Source organism: Adiantum capillus-veneris, chromosome 17 (assembly GCF_014529385.1).
Source record: "Adiantum capillus-veneris isolate H3 chromosome 17, ASM1452938v2, whole genome shotgun sequence".
In the NCBI taxonomy this organism is placed as follows: Eukaryota; Viridiplantae; Streptophyta; class Polypodiopsida; order Polypodiales; family Pteridaceae; genus Adiantum; species Adiantum capillus-veneris.
Window position 1 is genome coordinate 83,380,600 of NC_140947.1, and position 25,718 is coordinate 83,406,317.

At 40.1% G+C, this 25,718-nt stretch overlaps 1 protein-coding gene across 1 annotated transcript; it reads left to right on the forward strand.

Moving 5' to 3' along the window:
• The first annotated feature begins 15,879 nt into the window (after positions 1–15,879).
• LOC147437588 (uncharacterized) lies at positions 15,880–16,191 on the forward strand. The gene has a single exon (XM_086486132.1). It carries the CDS (start codon positions 15,880–15,882, stop codon positions 16,189–16,191), a length of 312 nt encoding a protein of 103 aa, XP_086342258.1.
• The last annotated feature ends 9,527 nt before the right edge of the window (positions 16,192–25,718 follow it).

Sequence of the window (25,718 nt, forward strand, 5' to 3'; positions counted from 1 at the left end):
TATATACTATCTGTTTTTTTCCCATCATATCCATATATTATATTTGTGCGTAATCCACAATCATGCATATTTTCAAACCTCTAGAAATCTATTAGGTCATACTCTCATGCAAGGAGGGGCTCACCTTTGGACCCTTATGCAAATTCAACAAAAGGGGGGCCACTGAAGACTTTTTTTGTAAAGAAAAATAGACATTTTGGTGGGATTTTTTATATCTATTTCCACTTCTAATTTGAAGCGGTGACTTAAAGATAAAATGTGGAACAAAAGTTGAATATTCACGTCTAAAATTTTGATAATTTTTGGAGCTAACATCGGTGAGATAGAATTTTTTTGGTGGACCCTAGTCTGCCCACTTTTCTCACAAGGAACCCATAGTCTTCTCCCACCTCCTTTCCTACACACACATACACACACACACGCACTCATTTCTCTCTATTCCTCACTCAAACCTGAAACTTCCATGGTTTTGTCTCACCCTCTTCACCATTAGTCTCCCTCTCACACCCATAGCTCTCTTTTGAAGCTCTACCTATATCCACCATCTCCATATCTCTCTCTATTACTCCCATATTACAATTTTATTCTACCCTTTCAAGAACGCATTAAAAAAAAGCAACCTAGCCATACTTAATTTCTGCAAAATGGGGATTTTTTTATCAACAAAACCCTCATTCTCTTTGTGGTGATTCAACTATGGTAGCGGCATGAAAAGAAGAAGAAGAAGAACGGCGGTCACTTTCGACAATCTAGGCAAGGGTGACTCCAAGATTCCTCAAGGATTCACCATCTCAAGGGTACACCCATCTCATTCACCCCTAGTTTATCATCCTTCAAGTCATTTTACCTGTTGTAAATATATCACTAAGTTTTTCTAGTGATTGGTAACACTAACTACTAACCTACTAACACAAACACCTATTAACACAACTCTAAAAAGCACCTTCCCTCAAGACATGTACATATAATAAAACTCTCTCTCTCTCTCTCTCTCTCTCTCTCTCTCTCTCTCTCTCTCTCCTTGAAACTTTGCTTTCATCTTATCTACCATCAATAATGCACTCTCTTGAGCCCACATCCATGACTCAACAGACAAGCAAACCTGCATTGTTTTGATATTTAAAAATAATCATAATCTTGATTTGTTAGTTTATAAAATAAGATTATCAATAAGCTTAATGAGGAGTCTCCAACCTATAAATAGGCCCCTCTTCTTTTGTAAATCATCTCCAACATCTCAAAAGCACCCCAACACTCTATTGGCATGAGGAGAGATTTAGGTATAGTCATAACTTTGTGAGCTTCACGCTTGGTGTGAGAGAAGCTTTGATGCTACACATTGCAAAGTGAGAGAGTGCGAGTGCTCTATCTCAAAGCACTATTGTACATGTTCTTCCACTATCAAGAATTGAGGTTTTGGTGCTTCAAAGGTGTGTCTTGGTTCTAGAATCTTCATCCTTTCACTTGTGCCACGTGGTTTGGTGAATGCAAGGTGACTAGTATCTTTTAAGTTCCATCATTTGAGCTTGTTTGAGGAAGTTGTTAGTGTGTTTTCATTGCCAAGTCTCTTGTTCATTGTAAGAGGGTTTTGTGGTGAGAGGTTTCCACACCCTAAGACAGTGTGCATATGCTAGCAATATTTACCATTCACTAATTGTTTGTTTAGTTTATGCAAGCTCCATGATAGTGTGATAGCATACAACCTTACCTTGCAAGTTGTCAATCAATTATTTACACAAACTCCATTGCTCTCTCTCTTTCTTCCCTTTTCTCTGACACTCTCTTGCACCATTTGGTGTGTGTCTTGGTGTGAGATTGTTTGTGTCTCTTTTGTTTGCACCTCTTTTGGTTGTGAAGAAATCTCTCTTGTGTCCTAATTCGCATCCCATAACTAGGTGGTGCCCCTTCACTTGTTTTCCTGTGAGTTTGTTGTTGCCTTTTCTTGTTTGTGGTTGCCCCAACCCCAATTGAGCAGCACAGGAGCCTTGAGGGGTGTTTAGAGGTCGCCTCTCTTGTTGCCCGTTGCGGATCGCCTTAGTAGTTTTTGTCACACTGATCGATACATCTATAATGCTAAGCAATTTTGTACGTAGTTGTTGTGTAGAGAGAATTCATTGTATGTAATCAAGTGCAAGGTGCATTCACTACGGTAGTACACCACATGCATTCACTATTGTAAAACACTACATACATTCTCTTGCAACCGTATGCAAAGAGTTGCGTGTGTAATTAAAATGTGCAGATGCTGATCGACATCGAGTGTATAGTTCTCAAAACAACTTCCAAGTAAACCAAACCAAAGGAAGTATTTTCCAAAATTCTAAAACAAGCAAATGGATAAAGGATCAAAAAACTAGAACAAGAAATAAAGTGCTTTACTGACGTGCAATGTTATATTGGTGCTTTGATTGTCCAATCTACATGCCAATATTTGATTCAAACTACAAAAACGCAATGTGAATAGTTAAACATATCGTCTTGCATTGAAACGTCATAGACTGAAACTACAAAGTATACAGTGCAAGTCATGCAGAGGTGCCATACAATAGTATGGTGGAGAGCTGCCACTGTGGCCTCTCCAAAAATTATAAGAAACAGAAGTCATGCCCTACCCCATAGCCTTCATGTGTTGCACCAAGAAAACGCATAGGCATGGAAAATTGGATGCAGATAACGGACCTCGCAGTGTTGTTGAGCTGGAGTCAAGCTTGTGCAATTGAAATGTTCAGTGTTGTGAATATATGTCCTCTCTGCCATACACAAAACATGCATTAAGACAAATACAAAAGATGTAGGATATTGATTAAGCTTAAAGAGAAGCAAATCTAGCTTTATGTTCTATGTCCTCTGATTAGTATTAGCTTCTCCCTCTCTCTCTCTCTCTCTCTCTCTCTCTCTCTCTCTCTCTCTCTCTCTCTCTCTCTCTCTCTCTCTCTCTCTCTCTCTCTCTCTCTCTCTCTCTCGTTCAGTGTCCCCATAGCGGATGGCACCATACTCACTCCGCTCATCAATTACACAAATGCGGATCTGCAAATTACGATGCTCATGGGAATTAGTAAGGGTGGTGTTCCACTCAATATCATTCACCTTTGAAACAAGGTCAAAAACTGGTGGGGGTGGTGCCAAACTTAGCAACTATGAAGCCCATACTACCTTGCATTTAGCTGTATATTGGGCATTGTGGCAAGCTATCATGAACTAAAACTTGAAAATATCCCACGTCATAATCCTCAATAAATTGACGTGCAGGTCAAGGTAATAAGATGCCAAATTTATCAATTTGTTTAGCATATGTTATTTCCAAGGGGTTTCAATCAGGGTCTCAATCAAGTAGCAATTCTCTTCAACACCACCCGAAGCTGAAGATGTAATGAGTGTGTGTTTGTGGCCATAGAGATGGTATACTCAAGCTCATCACCAAAACAAGTGTTAAAGATCCATTGATGCTCTTTACCTTTGAATCATTTGCAACAATCTCACTTTTATAGCAATAGATTTTTTTTGGCATTGAACACACACTTCTAAACTTTCGCAAGTTCCGTGCTTTGAGCAATAATTATCTCTAAAGATCCATCGATTTTGGGCCTCCAATAACCACTTTTGAGCTCTCTCGAGAGTCCTTGCTCTTTCATATTATAAGCAGAGGCTTCTCAAAGTTCTATTGTAATTTGTAAACTAGTGTTCTAAAATGTACGGTCTATCTAGTGGCTAGCACTCTTTTAATTTCAAAATGGCAGACATCCTGCCAAGACACACAATGTATTATGTATTGCTCATACAGCTCTTTCACTATGCATTTCATGTGCCACATCTCGTAAATGACCTGCTATCGGCTGCAACCTTTGGACGTCAATCATGGACCTTCCTCGCCTCCACCGTGAGCCATTCCCATGCCCTGTGACCTTCTTGGTAGGCCATCAACAACATATAGGAAGGTGATATATATTACCCTATCTTTACTTGTTGCAAAAAATGGATGTAAACACGGCATTCCCTCATGGCAACTTGGAGGAGGAGATTTACATGCTTCAATAAAAGGGGTATGAAGAAAAGGGTAAGGAGAAAATGGTTTGCAGGTTAAAGAAGAGCTTGTATGGTCTAAAGCAAGCATCAAGACAATGGTATCTAAAGTTTGACCAATGGATGTTGGATCATGGATTCAAAAGATGCAACTTAGATCACTGCATTTACGCAAAGAATTTGGGAGATGGGAAGTTCACCATCCTGACGTTGTATGTTGATGACATGCTGATTGCAAGTGCTAACCTGTTGAATATCAAAGACCTAAAAGAGGAGTTGCATAATATTTTTCAATGAAACATTTAGGTGTTGCAAAGAAAATTCTTGGTATGAGATATCAAGGGATGGGATGAAGAAGACATTAAAGCTATCTTAAGAGGATTATATCAGAAAGGTACTAGAAAGGTTTGCAATGGGAAATGCAAAATTGGTTTCTACACCTTAGGTTAGTCACTTTAAACTAACCAAGGATATGTGTCCAAAGACACAAGAGGAGATAGTCTACATGTCTAAGGTTCCATATGCTACAACAGTAGGTTCTCTAATGTATTCTATGGTTTGGACAAGGCCAGATGTTGCACACACACTACGAGTTGTGAGTAGGTTCATGGATAATCTAGATAAAGCGCATTGGAAAGCTATGAAGTGGATACTAAGGTATCTAAAGGGAACAACCACGAATGATTTGTGTTTTGGAGGCACTAATATTTTCTTGCAAGGGTATGATTGATGCAGATATGGCAGGTGACAAAGATACTCGAAGGAGCACTACTAGCTACATCTTCATTATTGGAGGCATGACAGTAAGTTGGGCTTGAAAGCTATAGAAAGTGGTCTCATCTCACTTTCAACCATGGAAGCAGAATACATAGATCTCACAGAGGCAAGCAAAGAGATTATGTGGCTTCACAGATTTTTGGAGGAGCTTGGATACAAGCAAGACAATTGTGTCTTATATAGTGATAGTCAAAGTGCCATTCATCTTGCAAAGATTTCAACCTTTCACTCAAGGATGAAGCATATAGAAGTGAGATATCACTTTATACATACTCTTTTGGAAGAGGGACAACTAAAGCTTGGAAAGGTGCACACAAGCACGAATCCTACAAACATGTTAACAAAGGTGGTTAACAAGGAGAAGTTGAGCTTTTGCTCATCTTCAATCGGTATTCAAGGATAAGAATCCAAGATGGAAAGCAGTCACAAGTTTGGTGTGTAGATCAATCTCCAAGTGGGATATTGTTAAGTATAAAGCCTAAATCACCCCTTGTAAATTTTTTTAAACTCAAAAATGCACATTTGTAAGGCCCCCATTATGAAGAGAAGCCATCGTATGAGAAAAATCACTCATCAAAAAACCAAAAATTCACGTTCGGATTATCAAAATATTCCTTTATTCTCCCTCATAGCTTGAAAAACTACATGGAGGTGTTGCTTATGCTCCTCCAAAGATTTGGAGTAGATGATAATGTCATCGAAGAACACTCCAATGAACTTGCGGTAGGGTCTGAAGATTTTCTCCATTAGGCGGTTGAATGTGTCTGGATCATTTGTCAAACCCAAAGGCATGACAAGATATTCATAAAGACCAACCGTTATATGGAACGCAATCTTTACAATATCTTCATTCACTATCCTTATTTGATGATAGCCACTTTTAAGGTCAATTCTATTGAAGTAGGTCAAACCTTGTAGCTTATCAAACAGATCTTCTACCCATGGTATGGAAAGTCTATATATGCTAGTGGTACGATTTAGTGCTCGATAGTCCACACACATGTGGTATGTGCCATCTTTCTTTTGCACTAAAAGGACTGGAAAACAAAAGGGAGAGGAGCTAGGCCTCACCATCCCCTTGTCAACCAACTCGTGCACTTGCCTCATAATCTCCTCTTGTTGAGCTTGAGAAAACCTATAAGGAGGTTTATTAGGCAGCGAGCTCCCAGGTAGAAGCTCTATCTTATGGTCATCATCCTCTCATTTTGGAGGTAACTCCATAGGGATGTCATCGATAAATACATCTTGGAATCTATTTAGAAAATTAGACAAATCTAATTCTTCTTCATTCCTACCACTTTGTTTCGTTAAAACATTAGCATCATTTAGAGACTCCTTGACAAAAATCATGTACGAGGAAACTGAGCTTTTCATTATCAAAAGCAGGTGAATTTACAAGTGGTATAGTATGACCGGACTCATTAGAATCTATACACTTGCTCTTTTCCCTGTAGGTGAAGTAGATTCTCCTTTCAGGGAACTTCATGTTGGTAGCCATGTGGTTGAACCATGGTGCCCTAGGATAACATCTTCATGTTGGAGAGGAGAGATGAACATTTTTTCTTTGTTGACGTAGCTTTGGACATGAAGCCTCAAATTCCCAATTAAGGGAGTAACGGAGGCTTGCTCTCCCTTGAAAGCCCCATTGGCAGTTGCTTTGTCAGTAGCACCAAAGGTGCCATCATAGGTGAGTAAAGTGATACTCTTTCCTCCCTCTTTGAACTTCTTAAGCTTGTGGGACCTTTTCCAAGAAGGGCAGGATTTGCAATGTCCTCTCCTCTTGTATTCTCTAGGAGAATAACCACTACTTTCATTGGAAGAGGAGGAAGGTGATGAAGAAGGAGAAGAGGGTGACCTCTTTCTCGCCCTTTTCTTCCTTTGTTTCCTCTCTTCCCTTTTAGAGTGACAAAGAGAAGGACTATAGGATGATCTTTTCCTCTTGTGAGGAGTAGAGGATCATTGAGACCGCCACCTTCGTGGAGCCACATCTTCAAAGGAATTCTGAGATTCACTTCCTTCTCGTTCATTGGATTCCTCCTCTTCTCTTATCGGAGAGAGTCTTCTTTTGTAAGTCTCAATAGGAGGCTTCCTAAGCTCTCTCTCTTCTTAGAGAGGTAGGGAAATCCCATAAGCACAAAGTTGTCGGGTAACTTCAACTAGCAAGGCAGGGTTGCCCATAGCTTGTTGCAAGCTAGTAACAAGATAGTTCACAAACATTGGGGCATCATCAATAGCATCTTCATGTGCAAAATCAAAATTGTCAATATTCATTCTACTCTCTTTATTATTTTCATCCATGCTAACTAAACTTATGTATATGCTACTTTGTGCTATGGTATCCTCAAAAACCTTAGTTTCTACTCTTCTTTACCTTTGGAAATTAGCTTTCAAGCAGCCACACCCGTGGTTTAGAGACTATTGATTGTAAAGAGTAGTGGAGAGGGCCTAACATTGCTCAGTTGATTATGGTTCCTGTTGAACTTGCTAGTAGCTCAATAGTGGTTAAGCCAAAGGCAAGCCCCGAGAGACTCCATTATTAAGTCTATAGTTCCCAACGGTGTACCTCAAACTAAGTCCTTTTCAACCAAGATAATAGATCTCTGTCCCACTTACCCATTTGCAATGAACATGTCCAACCTTTCATGGAAACCTTAAGGACCTCTCTTTTTAAGCAACAAAAGAGAAACCAATAGCTCTGATACCAATGTAACATAAATGGACTATGAACATCGAGAATAGCGGCATTAAGAAAACTGTAGTGAGCCTTTTTATGAGAATACTTTGAGAAAATAGAGGGAGAACTTGATAAGAGGTAGCAACATAACCATTATACCTAATTAACTTGGTATGAACAATACTTTGCAAGAGAGAGAATCAGAGAAGTTGACAACATTTGAGGACTGGAATTATGTGGAGTCTGTCCCCCCTCCAAAAAAATTTATATTATAGCTTCTCCCATAAAGAGAGACTTGGTAGAATACAAGTGTTAGACCCTGATGCTTCAATCGTAGTTTATTTACTTTTTAGTAACCAAGGTTTAGACCTTTGATCTCTAAGGGTGTTTTTACACCTATGATGGTTAGTTTAAGTGGAATTGCTTTTAGTCGTGCAAGTTACTTCTTGGCACATGATGGCAGGTATGAGTCGTTTGTCATTCTCTACTTAGAGGAATAAAACTGTATTCATCAAGGGGCTGTAGCGTGTGTTTACATGATGCAAAGTATGCAGTAATACAGTACAGTTCGTTTGTGTCCCTGATGTTCTGCAGTTTTCTGTTGTGCAGTAAAGCTATGTTGTATGCACTTTGCTGTGTATTTTACTCTGCATTACTGTTAGGGAAGTAAGCCCTAACACTTTGGCGATCCTGCATTTGGTTCGAATTCAGCCTGAACCGTATGGCAGTCAGGAATATAGTGCAAAACTGATATGCAAGCTGATCTTGACCACCTGACGGAATTTTCCAATTGGGTAACCCTACAGGAAGAGTCTGAGGAATATGCAGCCAAGTTCTTGAAGGAGTTCTTCCCAAATTTGTCGGGGGAAATCAAAATTGTCGTGGCTGACAAGGTAGTTTCTTCATTTCTACCTTTTGGGGCAAGCAACTTACCTTCTTGCTACAGTTTGTAAGAAAGGAAAGTGTTGGTATAGTATTTACGACAGAAAAGAAGAAATCATGTATGAGTGGGGCAGGACAAGAGTCCAACGTACCGCAACACTCATATGGCACCCGGTTTCGACTTAGGAGAGAATTTGCAGCAAGGAGAAGACAGGAAGCAGAGTTGGGCAATGATGGCCAAGCTGAACCTGTAAGGGGGGACACTACAGGAGTAGGTACTGTTGGGGCGGGGACTGAATTGCAAGAACTTGAACACAGGTGGCAGGGGACCCCACCTGCAAACCAACAAGGCCAACACGCAACTCCTCCTACAACAGACCCAATTGTAGGAACATTGGTGAATGTCTTGTTAGCTCAGACAATCTTTCATGCAAGAAGACAATTACAGTTTACAGGAACAGGGATATCCTCTTTACCTTTTAATCCACTTCCGGTAAGGGTACTCAAAACACTTCCGATACCGCCAATGGCTGCACCAAATTCCAAAGTGGGCGCGGCAAAGTTCAACAGGAAAAAGTCCCAAGATGTTGACAGCCACGTTGGTCAGTTTCAAACAAGGTGGTCTGCAAGTGGATATGACTCAGCACTACACCCGGATGGAGTAAAGAAGGAGCATTTTGTAGCAACACTGCAGGGGAAAGCCATGGATTGGTTCTTACAATATGGTTTGCCTGCTTTTGCTAATTATAATGATTTGAAACAAAGATTTTTGTTAAGGTTCAGGAAGGACAAAACACCTGAAGACATTTTAAAGAAATTGAGGAAGTTAAAGCAAAAAGACTTGTTGGTTAAAGATTATGCCCAAAAGTTTAGGAATTTAAACAACATGTTGGAAGTGGCACAACAGCCATCTATGGAACAGCTGGAGGATTATTTTTGTAAGGGAATGAAACAGGAATACATGAGTGCAATAGCAGGGAGACCTCCATTAGCAAATGCATAGGATTTTACTGATTTGGTTGAGGCAGCCGCCAGGGCTGAAAGAAGGTATGGAGGTAAAGCTGTCTTATAGGAAAAGAAGAAGAAGAAGAAAAGTGACGACTCAGACTCAGAATCTGAAGATTCAGGGCCAGAAACTGATGATTCAAATGCGGATACAGGTGTTGACACTGACAATGATGAGGATGAAGATTGGAAAGAAGAAGGCAAAGAAAAGAAGAAACAGAAGAAAGATAAGGATTCTCCAAAGTCATGGGTCATTGACAAGGACTTGACTGTGAACTTTGGTGCCGACATCGGAATGATCGAGGAATCCCTATCATCAGGTACAACAATAACAATAATAACAATAATAACAATAATAATCGACCTTTAGAACAAAATCCACCACCTCCACCACAACAGCAGCAAAGACCTCCAGGTCAGGCTAATTTAGTAATATTAGAGGAATGGACTGAAGAGGCATGGAGTGAGACAGAATGAATTGAAGAAAAGGTAGAAGCTGTCAAAACAAAACAACAAACTGATCAGCAGGTACAGGAGACCCAAATTTGATCAGGAAACACCTAAGCATCACAATTGTGATTGTACAGCCTGCATCCTCATTGAGGATATTCCAAAAATTAGTGGGTGCACTGATGCCATGGTGGTCACTAGGGCAAGGGCCAAGGTGGGAGCCTCCACCTTGGAAGAAGTAGACAACCCGAACAGTTTGAGTTGGAAAGATCAAAAAGCAGTAAGGACAAAGGCACTCAAAGAAGTGCAAACCTCTCAAAGCGGGGGTGTACCACCTGAGGAATGGAATTTTGTTATAAGATCCTTGGATGACCAGGGGAGACAAAATTTAGATTACAGTCAAATTGAACTGCCAAAACAGGTTGTGAGTGATGACTTTTATGAAGCATTGTTGTCAGCTCCAATGAGCATCATAGTGAAGCAAATGTTGAGGCTGGTACTTGTATTTTCATAGAAATCGTTGAAAAGACTTACTAGAGAAGTGGCAGGATAGAATCAAAAAATTGGAATGGATCTTGAGGACACTATTTGTGGTGAAGCTCGTGAAGTTCAACCTTTGGATGTTGATTACAAGGTACCCGTAGTTGGGGCTTCCGTTGGAAAAGTGTTCTTCCCAGGTGTACTCTTGGATGGGGGGCCAGGAGTTAATATTCTCTCGGAGTCAACCTGCAAACGTTTGAATCTTTTGAAGTAGGATCCAGCTCCTTGGCGGGTTCAGCCTTTGGGCATTTTGAGAAATTTGCAGATCTCAATGGGGAGACTGCAATTTGTATCCAACTTTGTAGTACTCAGGTTGGAGGAATCTATTCGTTCTTATCCAATCATGTTGGGAAGACCATGGTTAAGAGCAGCAAGAGTAAAGCAGTTATGGGGAGCAGATTTTATTGTGATCAAAAGGGACAAGAAGAAAGTTGAATTGCAAATGGATGCGAAAAAGGTAATCCCACCAGGTTTTAGGGCATGGCATGCAAAAGGACTGAACATGGTAGAAGAAATTGGAGACGATGTTGAGGAAGAATTTCTTAGAACCAATTCTTTAGTGGTACATATCTTTGAAGTGGATGTGCAAAAGATAGCCACTAAGTATGTTTTACAGCATCAGGATGATGGGATAAAGTCCTTGACTCAGGAAGCACTTATTGCTCAGGGTAAGCAATCACCTACCAAAATGGGTAATGAGTTATTGAAGAATTTGCAAACTAAAAGCAAAGAAGAATTGGAAGCCATTGAAGCAGTAAATCAGGTAGAAAGAGTATTTGAACATCAAATGGAAAGGACTGCAAGAGTCACTCAAGATGAATTGCAGGAATTGAACCTGAACACTGAGGAGGAACCACAAATAGTAAAGATTTCAACAGAACTAGATGAGGAGTTTAAGCAAAAACTGAAGCAATTGTTGCTGGAATTCAAAGATGTTTTTGCATGGAAATATACTCATATGCAGGGAGTAGATGCTAGCTTTTGCCAACATAAAATTAACTTGAACGCAGATGCAGTTCCAGTTGTACAACAACGGTACACGATGAATCCTAACTATGCCAAATAGGTTAAAGAGAAAATCGACAAACTGTTGGTTGTGGGTTTCATTTACCCATTGGATGAGGTTACTTGGTTGTCGCCAATTGTTATTGTTTCAAAGAAGAATGGAAAGATTAGAGTCCGTGTAGATTACGGGAAATTGAATGCTACTACAGTAACTGATCCATTTCCTTTACATTTTTGTGATATTTTATTGGATGCAGTAGCGGGACATGAGCTTTACAGTTTCTTGGATGGTTTTAGTGGATACAAACAAATTTTAATGGCACTTGAAGACAGACAGAAAACAACCTTTGTGACTGAATGGGGAGTTTATGCCAGCATGTGATGACATTTTGCTTGAAAAATGCTCCACCAACATTTCAGAAAGTAGTTCAGCGTGTATTTGAAGAATTCCTTACAATATTTATGGGGTTTTTGTGGATGATTTTAGTGTTTTTAAAAAGAAACAGGAGCATTTAGAGCACTTGATATTATTTTTTTAGAAATGCAGGGAATTTCGGCTGTCACTGAATCCAGCCAAGTGTGCTTTTGCAGTTCAAAGAGGAGTTCTCCTGGGACATGTCATTTCTAAAGAAGGAGTTTCTATAGATTCAAGTAAGGTAACAACAATCAATAAAACACCGGAACCAAAAACCATTAAGCAATTGGGAAGATTTTTGGGTCAAGTGAAATGGCATAATCAATTTTTGAGATATTTGGCACATGTTTGTACACCACTAACCAAACTTACAAAGAAAGATGCAATTTTTGAATGGGGAGAAGAGCAAGGCAGAGCATTCAGGATATTGAAAAAGATACTGACTATAACACCTATTTTGATTGTTCTTGATTGGAATTTACCATTCCATATCTTTGTAGATGCATCTCATGTGGCAGTGGGTGCAAAATTGATGCAAGAAACAAGTAGAGGTTGGTTTAGACCAATTTACTATGCTAGTAGGGTATTGACACCTGCAGAGAAGAATTATTCAGTGACTAAGAGAGAATGCTTGGGAATGATCTATGCATTGCAAAAATTCAGAAATTACCTTTTGGCCAATAGGGTAATTATCCATGTAGATCATCAGGCTCTTATTTATTTGGTGAATAAACCACATTTGTAAGGAAGGTTGGCCAGATGGATACTGCTATTGCAGGAATTTGATTATATGGTCATACATACTCTTGGACGCCTTCATGTCTTGGCTGATTATCTTAGTAGGTTGGAAACTGGTGAAGCTGATTCCTCACGAGTACCTGACCAATTACCTAATGCAGATCTATTTTTAGTTCAGGTGACTAACTAGTCAAGGGATTGGTATGAAGATATGTTTCAATTTTTGACTGAAGGACTGTTACTTGAATCTATGACCAAAGATCACAGAAAGAGATGGCATTCAGAAGTAATCCATTTACAGTTATTGCAAGACTTTATATAAGAGGGCATTGATCAAGTGATAAGGAGATGTGTGCCACAGTTTGAGCAAAAAGTGGTTTTGGTAGAAGCACATGCGGGGAATGCAGGAGGCCACTTCTCAGGAGAGATTACTGCAAGGAAAGTTTTTCAAGCAAGACTTTGGTGGCCAACAGTAATTAGGGATGCTCAAGAGTTCAGTAAAAATTGTTTGTTGTGTCAAAGAGATGGCAGGCCATTGGATGTGGATAGAATGCCATTGCAACCTATTTTGCCTTTGGAACCATTCCAAAAATGGGGATTGGATTTTGTTGGTCCAATCAAACCACCTGCTAGATTTACACAAAACAGGTATATCTTGGTTGCAATTGACTACAGTACAAAGTGGGTAGAGGCAGTGGCTTTAAGAGACAATAAAGCAAAAAGTGTAGCAAAGTTTTTGAACATAAACATTATGACCAAGTTTGGCTATCCCATTGAGCTAGTTTCTGAGCAGGGAGGACATTTTATTAACAAAGTAATCAGTAAATTGACTGAGCTGCATATGATTTTGCATAAGAAGTCAACAGTGTACTATCCACAGGCCAATGGACAAGCAAAAAGTACCAACAAGATTTTGGTCAGGATTATCAGGAAGTTGGTCAATCAACACATGACATATTGGGATGAAAAATTGGATTCTGCACTATGGGCTTTTAGAACAACATACAAAGTTACTACTGGAATGACACCATTCAAGTTAGTGTATGGGTTGGAAGCAGTGGTAACCATGGAATTTATAGTGCCAAGTCTCAGGGTTGCAGTTCAGGAAAAGTTGTCTCCTGAAGACTCAGTCAATTACAAGAAAGAGGCTTTACTGAGGTTGGAAGAGGATAGAATACATAGCCAGTACATTGCTGACATTATCCAACGAAGGAGACAAGCTTGGATTAACAGAAATATTAATTCAAAATTTTTTCTCCAGGTAATTAGGTACTGGTTTATAACAATAAATTGGGCCTGAGACCAGGTAAACTCAAACTCAGGTATATGGGGCCATTCCACATTGTAAAATCAGTGGGGCCCAATAATTTTTTACTGTGTGATCAGGAGGGTACAATGATTAAAAAACCTATCAACGGATTCCGACTTAAATCGGGAATCAAGGGGGAAGTCTTATGAAAGATGATTTTTTGACGGTGACTAGTTATGAATGTGAAAAGGTAGCGCGCAATCACAACCTAAGGTACAACCCATTCTTGTGTTTTACAATGAGGTTGAGAATGTCAATAGTTCGCAACTACTTTGCGAGTGTTGGCCCGGATGCAAGAGCTGATAATGAAATTCTTGCTATGTTAAGAAGCTCTGCAATAAAGATTTGCTTTCAAGGCCCGATGGTGCAAGACCCAAGCTCTAATGATGAACCAGATATGGTAACCCCTACATGCATGGTACAACCCAAAGAGGAAGATATCTTCGACTACACGTTTCTTGATTTCAGGTATGACCTGGATAATAATGAAGTAAACAATGCATGGCTTAGAAAAATTGGTCTCCTTGATTTTTCAAGAATCCCATGGGTGAGTTGGAGAAACAGTCACATGGCCTTAGTTTACTTGAAGAAACTACAGTAAAATGATGGACAGATTTTGAGGGAAGACTATTTGACTAAACAGTTAGTATCTAGGGTGTTTGACCTCTCTATTGCAAAAGATAATGAGTTCAGCAAGGGTACTGAGAAAGATATGACCAGAGCTTTTGGTCCATCTCAGTGGGAAAGGCATTATTACCAACTATCAGGAATGAAGAATGCAGTTAGGTTGCAGCAGGTCAGGTGGTTTATTGAGCGGGTCTTTTTGTTGGTAAAGTCTGAATACATCAGCAGGGAGAATTATGGCATCTTTTTAGCTGCAAAAAGTGGTAGACACATGGGGTCGGCTAATATTTTGTTTGACAGGATGAAATTTGAAATTTACACAAAGCAAAGAAGGAAAGATAGGACAACTAAGGTTGGGCCTTATCTTGCTGCTGTGTTTCAATATGTCAACAACAAAAGCATTTTGCAGGGGATACAATGCCAAATTTCACCACAAGTAACTGAAGATGTGGGCTCTTTAATAAGAAGAGAGAAAAGACAAATTGTTCTTGGACCACAGATCTGTGCACATAGATAAAGACATTCAGGATCTTTTCTCTGCGGATTACTCTAAACAAGAATCTTTGAATGCAGTAAAAGATAAGATGGATAAAGAGTTTGGAGATTTATTTTCAGATACTCCAGCAGGTGTGCCTGAAAAGCCTGTGATACGTGCAACTGTCAAAACAGGTTTTAAGATCAAGAGACTTCATAAGTTGTTAGAGCAGCAGCCTGTAGCTACATTTAAAGATTCTATTTTGGAGAGACCTGCAATTTTTAAAGCTCAGTTTTGTAATGTCTCTTTTACTGAAGTGCAAATTGCAATAAATTTGATTAAAGAGTATGTGGAGCAGCAGTCTCTAGATCCTACATTTGTGAGCAGAGAAAATGACAGCCTTCAGACTCAACTTAAGTAGGTCAAGCAAGGGGCTTTAAAGGACAAGAAAGCACAGAATGAGATAGAGTTTTTGGCTAAAAAGATTCAGGATTTAACTAAAGTTTAGGAACTGATGACACAGGAATTGGATTCTTACAAGCAGGTAGTGTCAGTCAGAGAAAAGACTTCAGCAAGAATTTTTAAATGGAAGGAGGAGTGGTTCCAAGTACTGTAAGAGCAATTGGCTGAAATGTCTACTGTTAATGCATCTTTGGAGAGTAGCAACATAGTAAGCCGGGTTGCAACTTGTAGAAAAGTGGAGGAAAAGATCAAACACATGTAAGAAGAAGAGCTGGATGTAGAAGGCTTGTATGTCATTGAGAAAATGAAGAGTGAGGTCATGGAGTATATGAAAGGAGTGTGGAAGTAGATTAAAATTACAATGTATGATGTGGTTAGTAAAACATACCAGGCTTTTTGCAGAGGAGAAATCCAAGGAGGAAATTTTTCTTTTATAGAGACAATTAGCTAATTTGAAGAAGCAAAATGCAGAATTGCAACAGAAGATGCAAGTTCAGATGGAAATGGATATTGTAGTAGCTGAGCCAGTTCAGTCTACAGTTGAAGTGGAAGCTAGAGATACAGTTCATTTGTCAGTTCAGGAAACAGTTCAGGGCTCAGTTCAGGAAGCAGGTCAAACTGCAGTTTCAGTTTCAGTTATACAGGTTGATGACACAGAGGATCAGGAGAACATAGAGGAACTTTTGCTGAAGAGTGCTGAGGCAATGTCTAAAGATCCAGGTATTGATGCTACATTACTTGGAGCTGCTCAAGATATGGAGGAAAAGTCAGGGGATCCTGTTGACACTGAAGATTTTGATCTTCAAGAGCAGTAGTAAGAAGATTTTTATGTTGATTTTTAGGCTTGTTTTGTCAAGGGATATTGTGGGTTCTTACAATGTTTTGCAAACATTCCCCACTGGATGTGCCGGGTGTTAGACCCTAATGCTTTAGTCCTAGTTTATTTACCTTTTATTTGTAACCAAGGTTTTGACCTTTGAACTCTAAGGGTGTTTTTACACCTATGATGGTTAGTTTAAGTGGGATTGCTTTTAGTTGTGCAAGTTACTTCTTGGCGCATGATGACAGTTAGCAGGGGGTTGTAGCGTGTGTTTACATGATGCAGAGTATGCAGTAATACAATACAATTCATTCGTGTCCCTGATCTTCTGCAATTTTCTGTTGTACAGTAAAGCTATGTTGTATGCAGTTTGCTGTGTATTTTACTCTGCGTTACTGTTAGGGAAGTAAGCCCTAACAACAAGCTTTGTGTTCCTTGAGACCTTGATGGTGCAATGAAGATAGAGAGCTTCATGCACCAGAATTATGCTTGCAACTTAGCTAAATGAAAGCATTAACTTGTCTCTACCCTTAGTCCCAAGACCTCAAACACCTTGGAAGGTGGAGAGAGCTAGCAGGGAATGAGGGTAGGGAAGAGGAAGAAGAAGTAACTTATGAGAAAGAAGTAGTATCCTCTCATACCATCACTCATAGAGCTTAGCATAGCATAGTAGGATAGTAATGGAGATGAAGAATATGTCTAGCATAGCATTGATGCATGGCTCTTGGTTGGATTTGCATTCCATAGCCAAAAGTTGTTGGTGTAGGCTCTCAACTTCTCAAGCTTGGAGAAGGATATGGAGGTTCTTGCACAACACACCATGAGAATGTGTGTGTGTGTGTGTGTGTGTGTGTGTGTGTGTGTGTGTGTGTGTGTGTGTGAGAGAGAGAGAGAGAGAGAGAGAGAGAGAGAGAGAGAGAGAGAGAGAGAGGGTATATGGTCAAGATACCCCCCTCCTTTCTTGGATCAACCCCTCTTCCTAGCTTATGCTTGAAGTTGATTGGACCTCCTCTAGACTAGCCAATCACATGCTTTAAACATATCAAGCAACCATGGTAGCATTTGGATAAGTGTCCTCCTTTCCCCTTTGAGAGAGAGGGCTTGAAAAATGCCTAAACAATTAATTAAATAAACTAAATTCTCATTGGACCTCTCTCAAAGTCAACCAATAGGCTTTAGGCACACTATGGGGGCAACCTAGATAGGAGCTTGACATGCCTCTTTGAGCAAGGGGTATCCTTTGAGTGAGGGGAAGGTCATTCTCTCTCATCCCCTACTTGCATGGCTCCCCCCCCCCCCCCCCCCCATTGTAGGCCTTGGTTTGACTTCAAGCTTCTCAAGCACCTTGTCCCATAAGCATGACAAGCACCTCAAGCACCTTAGTTAGCAAGCACAACAAACACCTTAGTCAGCTCAAGCACGACAAGCACATGCTTAACTTGCTTGAGGTCTAACATACTCTAAGGTCTTGGGTCTAAGGACTTTTGACACTAACCTTTGGAGGTCTTTAATAAAGCTAACCCTATGGTCTTTTAAGCTCCATTAGCTGGCATTGCTATTTGCTGGAACATCTTCTATTTGGACCTATTGCCTTTGGTCCCGTGCTGAGATAAATCTAAAAGCACATGTCTATATTCGAACTGTTGTTCCCGTTTATTCTCCCACATTAAATATCAGTTCAATATGAAAAAATCATCTGGGTTAGTTTGATATTAGATTTTATGACAACCATCATCTGTGAGCTGGTTGCAGACAAATAGCTAATGTTTTCCAAGAGTCTTGCTGGAAGAGTACTTTCTTGAAGATTCCAAGTGAGTGACCAAGCAAAATTTAGAGTTTGAGAGTTTTGAGTCGTGCAGTCGAGCTTGGGTATTGCAAAAAAATAAGGGATCACTAGTCTCTAACAACATGTTGTTTGAAAGGAAATCCTTCAAACAACTTTTCAAAGAGTCGACATCTCAAAGCAAGTTTGAATGCTGAAAATAGAAGTCGGCCAAGCAACAAAAATTTGAGTTGTAGCATATGTTGAAAGTAATGTTGTGGCAAAGAGATTTTGACTCTGTAGTGTTGGAGCAGAATCACTCCAAATCTGTAGCAGTTAGCAGCATATGGACTAGAGCAAGGAGCAATGAACAACAACAGAACAACCCACGCGATAGTCCAGTAGATGGAAAAAGCCGCAAAAGAGCTGATAATTGAGATCGCATGAGACATAATCGACATGATGATAGAGATCACAATTGCCATTCCAAAAAGGGTGAAAGACAAAGAGATCATGAGAGAGAGGATACATATAAAAGAGATCGTAGCGAGAAGGTGGTGATTGAAGGACTCAGAGTGCATTTCTACTAAATATGAGAGTCGACCCGCTGGGAGAAGTTGCATAAGAAATGATGATGAAGAGCACATCAATAGACATGATCAACATGATGATGGAGATCTTGGTTGCCTTGTGAGGAGTATGAAAGACAAAGAGACCATGATAGAGAGGATTAACATAGAAGAGATCGTAGTTAGAGGGATGGTGATGATTGAAGAAATCATGGAGATTATTATTGTTGAGCACGATACTTGAGACAATGACAAAAGGGGCTGATGGAGATCACAATAGACATTATCAACATGATGATGGAGATCCTGATTGACATGGGAGTAGGTACGAAAGACAAAGATACCATGACAGAAACGATAAATAGCTGATGGTGAGTGAAGGACTTACAAAGAGCGTGATGACGATGATGAACACAGAGACCAGAGCCTATGTGGCCCATCCTTTGTCATACCACCACATCTATAGCCACTTGTTGCCTTTCAGCTACCCATTATTGTCTTTAATATCTTTGTTGTAACAATTTGTAGCCGACTTCACGATCACATATGGTTTTTACCCACTATGTTAGGAATAAAGGTGTAGCTAAAGAGATATTAGAATGTTCTACTTAATGGAGAGAGATAATTCACACATGAGAGAGAGAGAGAGAGAGAGAGAGAGAGAGAGAGAGAGAGAGAGAGAGAGAGAGAGAGAGAGAGAGAGAGAGAGAGAGAGCATGATATACATGGTTCACCCAATGTGAGCTACATCCATGGGGAAGCATCTACTCATCGTTGATGGAATTGCACTTCAAACTAGAAGTAGGTGTGAAATGGGTTTCTAACCTCACTCCTATCTTATTGTAGACAGAGCGAGAACCACTAACATAATTGTCAATTGATGGGACGAAGCTGACTTGACTAGTGCATAGAGGCTACAAGAGGGTTTCAATCTCTTGGAAAACAATAGACAAGTCACATCTAACACAAGCTACACTCAAATGATCAAAGTCATCAAAAGCTAATCGCTAATCGACAAACAAAACATCATGGTTACAACATAAAATGACATCCGAATGTTACAAAACTTCTAGGACATGTATATAAGACCTAAGCACACATGCTTATGGTTGCATATATCACTTTTGATGTTCAAAAATCGTGATTATTAACAACAGAGTGAGTTTTTGACCTAGTAGTTTTTGACCCCGAATGCATCTAAATGCTTAGCAATGATGCCCCAATACCCTGCCTATGCTTACTTTGTGATTTCCTACCTTAAAGTTTTACTTATGATGAAATTAGACTGCGGGTCGGTGACGTCAAAAGCTACAGTTTACCGTGATACGTTTATGTCAATGCGTAGAGCTCTTACCTACAATTGCAACGCAACAGACGACACTACAATGTGACAACCGACACGGGAGTAGGAAGCATGAGAAGAAGAGAAGTGAGCGCTGTATTTCTGTTATCCAAAACTTAAAAATAACTTACAAAAATTGGCTTTTATACCTTAGCCAAGGTTTCTTTGGTCAAAAACTAATAATCTGGGAGCTCTAACTAAGGATAAGTTGATACAATTTGGAAGCTTATAGTCCCGGCTCATTGATTACAATATCCACCTGGGAATTAGAATATTCTCAATTTATCAAAAGAATAAGTGATTTTACAATAAAACTCTCGAAAAATGTTACATGGGTTAGCTTGCTGCTAGCAATAAGGTTACAAAGGGACTAGCAACCCCTAATTGAACTCCCCCCTTGCTTCACTCTTGTACTCCGCCTCACACCTTCAAAATGCGTTTTGTGTGTAGAAGAGGCCTCCTTTCATATGCCAAATGGGTTGCCCTCTCTTATGAGAGACAATCGTGTGTAGCCATCCTTGTGTAGACAAGTCCAAGTTGAACTCTCCCATGTGTGGCCGCCCTTAGGTAGACAAGTCCACGTGAAACTCACCCACCGAACATTGAATGCCGGCCACTGGCCATTGACTTTGGCCATCGGCCATTGAATAGTGGACAACCAATCAATTGACCAACCATTTTTTGGTCACTTTTTGACCGTCGTCGGGCCACAATATCCCGAAACTTTTCATTAACCAAAAGAAGAGTGAATCTTTTCTCCAAGAGATTCAATACTTAGGTCATGTTATCTCTCAAGATGGTATCTGTATGGATCCAACCAAGCTTGAGTTAATAAAAGGATGGGCTAGTCCAAGGAATCTACATGAGCTACAAAGCTTTATTGGTATGCGTGCATACTATAAATGCTTCATAGCTAAATTATCCCAAATAGTAGGACCACTACATGAATTGACCAAGAAAAATGTTAAGTACATATGGACTGCTAAAGAGCAAAGTGCTTTTGAAAAGCTTACCTCTCAACCCGTGCTTACACTACCGGATCTCTCAAAACCATTTGAGGTCCAATGTGATGCTTGTGGAGATTATCTTGGAGAAATTTTTCTTCAAGAAGGGCATGCCATAGAATATGAGAGTCAAAGACTCAATTCTGATGTGCAAGTATTGGGCATCTACGAGAAGGAGCTACTAGCTGTCCTCCATGCCCTCCACACATGGAAGCACTATCTTTTGGGGGCTCCATTCATCCTACGCACGGATCACCAAAGTCTTAAGTACTTCATGATGCAAACCAAGCTCTCCGATAAACAAATGAGGTGGGAAAATTTTCTTTTCACAAGTCAATTTTCATATTGCTCACGTTGCTAGCAAGCACAATCAAGTAGTTGATGCACTATCATGATGGCCAAGCGCCAATGCGGTGTCCATAGCAACTCACAATGATCTACCTTCTATGATAGATGAGTATGCTACTGACCCCGATTTTAAAGATGTAATTTCAGCCCTTGCCTTAGGAAAGAAGGAAGAACTATTCACCTTGCAGGATAATTATCTTCTCTATGGCAATAGGCTATGTGTTACTCACTCTCTTTGTGAGAAAGTAATGTATGAATCCCATGTTCCTCCCTATGTGGGGCATCAAAGGATTCAACCTACCCTTCACGGAGTATAGACGTATTTCTATTGGCCTACCATGAAGACGGACATACAAGACTATGTGTCAAAATGTGTGGTATGCCAAAAGACAAATTATGATAGGGGGAAGCATCCTAGATTGCTCCAGACTTTGCCAATTCCTAATTCACCATGGGAGAGCATATCCATGGATTTTATCTTTGGATTGCCCAAGTCTGTCCAAGGGAATATGGGAATATGGACAATAGTAGACATGTTTAGTAAATAAGCACATTTTATACCTGTAAAAAGAAATATTAAGGCACACCAAATGGCAACCCTCTTCATGTCCCAAATTTTTAAGCACCATGGCTTTCCAACATCAATAGTGTCGGATAGAGATCCTCGAATGACCAGGAATTTTGAGAAGGGTCTCTTGGAGAATCTAGGTACTAAGCTTAATTTCTCTTCAGCCTATCACCCACAAACGGATGGCCAAAGTGAAATAGCCAACCTTATGCTTCTAGATCTACTTAAGAACTATGTTACCAAAGTAGATCAATGTTCCCAATGGGAAAATTACCTACCTCTTGTAGAGTGTGCATACAATAACACTATCCATACTACTACGAGGAAGGCACCTTTCAAAATCATTGAAGGAAGACCTAAAAGTCCCTTTCTACTTAAGGTACATGAGACGATCTTCGCTGCCAATAAGTATAGCCGAGACCTACGAGAATCTTTGCAAACGATTAAGGACTCTTTACCCATTCCCAACAAAGCAAAAGGCTGTTGCTAACAAGAGTAGAAGGGCCTTAGATTTCAAGGAAAATGATTGGGTTCTACTCAAATTTCCCAAGGCTCGATTAAGACAGACTATGGGCAAAAGTCCTATGGGCCACCAAAAGTATTATGCTAAACTAACAAAAAGATACTATGGTTCTTTTGAAATTTTAAAACTAATCAATGAGATGGCATATCAACTCAAGTTGCCCAGCCATTGGCTCATTCACAATGATTTTCATGTGAGCCTACTTAAGCCTTACAAAGGAGAGCCACCACAAGAAGCAATCATTGAGGACCTGCTTGAGATTGAAGATCAAGAAGAGGTGCTTTATCCCGAATCAATTCTTTGACATGAAGATAATGTACTAAGACATGGTAAGATTATCCGACGGTATCTTATCAAGTTCAAAAATGATCCTTTTGAAGATGCTAGATGGATACAAGGAGAATAGCTTAAGGATAGTATGAACCTTGTCAATGCTTACAATGCTACATTATAGTAAGCAAATGTAAATACTTTTTAAATTATTCTTTTTTTGGTCTTATAAGACTAGTTCTTTTTTTTTTAATTGTGTACAAATTTAAGTAGTATGCATGCTTAGAATCATGTTTATGATGATGACGTCTCTTAGACACCAAGTAGAATTTGTCATTCTACTTTGGGAGAATGAAATGGACTCAAGAGTAGACATTCTTGCGGCAGCTAAGTCTCCCAAGCCCCAAATGGATTAGTCATCCATTTTGGAATGATGTCGTAGGGTAAAAAGGGATCCTCTACTTGCTAAGAAATATAGACTAATGACTAAGGCTTTATCTCCTCTACCTCATAGTCGAGGATGACTATGATTTCAAAAGAGAGATAATGTCATAAAATCTAATATCTAACTAGACCAAATGATTTTCTCATATTGAAATGATCATTTAATGTGGGAGAATAAACAAGAACAAGAGTTAGAATATAGACACGTGCTTTTAGATTTATCTCAGCACGGGACCAAAGGCAATAGGTCCAAATAGGAGATGGTCTCGCAAAGATCAATGACAGCTAATGGAGCTTAAAAGACCTTAGGGTTAGCTTCATCAAAGACCTCCAAAGGTTAGTGTTTAAAGTCCTTAGACCCAAGACCTTAGAGTATGTTAGACCTTAGACAAGATAAGTCAATGCTTGAGGTGCTTGTCGAGCTTGAGCTAACTAAGCGAAGCTCTCCTAGTGTGGGTTATGGTGCTCCTCCCTTGTGGGTAGCTACCTACGAGCGGCAATGGGCCGTTGCCGGGGGCGGATCTTAGCGTTTATCATCACTACTGGTGGTGGTTAGGTGGCCACTTTGGGAAAACTATGTAATGATGTGGCTATACCTCGTGGGGGTTAATTCATAGGCCCTTAAGGGTACAAAATTTTTTGAAGATAAAGGGGGAGCCCACTAGCGCTAGCATTAGTGCTTGGGGGCCCTTTCGGCACGGGTGGTGCTCAAAGGACAATGAAAGAGAGAGAAATGTCGACAAAGCTTGTCAAGAGGCAGTTTGCATGCAAGCATTTTGTAGTTAAAGCGGTTGGTGCTCATTCAATTGCTAAAAATGGTCAGGAGGGCTCTATATAACCACATTTTGCACCCATTTTTGGGGTCTTTTCTGGACCAACGAGGCTTCTTTCACGCGGCCTTTTGCAAGAGCCAAGCTGAGCCCGAGGGGCTGCGTTGTTTGTGAGAGCTCGCCATCTTGACAATGCTTTGGTTGTAAAGAGAGGTGAGGCAAGATTATGCCAATTTCTCCTTCTTTGTGTCGGTTTCCCCCTACCTCTCTATCTTTTTCCTTGGCTCTGACCGTGTGTTGGTACCGATGGATGTGTGTGCCTACGGACCATTGTTTGGCATAAAGTGCATGAAATTGAGGTGTTGTGTGTGCTGGAAGTGGTGGAACAAATTGCAGGGGTGGAAGTTGTACTGTGTGATGGTCTTGTTGAGTAGGTGTGCGTTGTCATGTGTGCAAACGGTGGGTTGATTGGGGCACTGTGTATACCCTGAGCTATAGGGAGCAATTTGTTGTGTTTCGGGTGTGTTCCCCTTTCCCCCTCTCTAACGTCTTTGTAAAAAAAAGACTTGTTTTCATGAAGCTAAAGAGCTTGTCATCGTCAGCACACAAGCGACAAAAGAATTGTATGTACTATTTGTGAAAGGGCGGTGGTAATGTGTGTGCTAGTCTCCACCCAACCGTGCTATATTATAGGCTCTCCCTAGCGTACACATTGTACGGCCGTGCCGGTGGCCTTGCCATAGGACCCATGTCCTTACATTACCCCCCCCTTGGAGAATCGTTTTCATCCTCGAAAACGAACGTAGGAAAACGTTTCTTAAATGCGGAAACATTCTCCCATGTAGAACCTTCTTCACGTCTATCTAGCCATTTTACCAAAACCTGTCATCTGACATGATGTCTGGTGCGAAGCTCATGAGAACCCAAATTCTTTTCGGGCTCATGAGGGATGCTTGGAGGTTCAATAAGTTCTAACACCCCTGTGTCAATGATATTATCATTCTGTCCTAGCTGTGTTTGTAAACGGCTAACATGAAAAACAGGATGAAGTCATGAGTGCTCTGGAAGAGCTAGCTTATAGGCCACTTGATCTATACGTTTGAGAATGGTAAACGGTCCACAATTGCGTGGTGAAATTTTAGCAACTTTTTTCGTCTTCAGACTTTTTGAATGCTTCAGAACTTTGAGGAAAACCTTGTCTCCTTCTTTAAAAGTAGCAAGATGACGATGCTCATTTGCGTACTTCTTATATCGATCTTGAGCTTGCTTAACATTCTGTTGAGCAACTCGAAGCATGTCAAAATGGTCTTGGAGAAAATCCTTCGCTTGTTGTATCTTCTTCTTAGCCAACCCCACCGTAACGGGTGATCTAGGTTGAAATCCATATAAAAGCATAAATGGACTAAACCCTGTAGTCACAAGCTTTCAACTATTCTAAGAAAATTACAATATAGGTAAGTAGTCTTCCTAATTGGTTTGCTTCTTGCTAACGTACGCTTGTAGCATATCGTCTAGCACTTGATTAACTCTTTCGATTTGACCATCTGTTTCTGGATGATCATGCGTACTTAGATTAAGTTTAGTTTCCAACTTTTGAAATATAGCTCTCCAGAAGTGATTATTGAACTTTCAATCTCTGTCACTAATGATACTAGTTGGAAGACCGTAGAGTATATATATATGCTCTACAAATAGCCGTGCTAATTCCAGTGTCTTAACCGTAGTCTTAATGGGAATGAATCGACCCATCTTTGTGAAACGGTCTACAATTACCCATATTGCGTCATGGCCACGATTTGTAGTAGGTAGTCCTACTACAAAATCCATAGAGATACTCTCCTACTTACCTTGTGGCATCTCTAAAGGATGTAAAAGGCCACCTACCTTGAGGCGCTCTGATTTATTAACTTGGCACTTTTGGC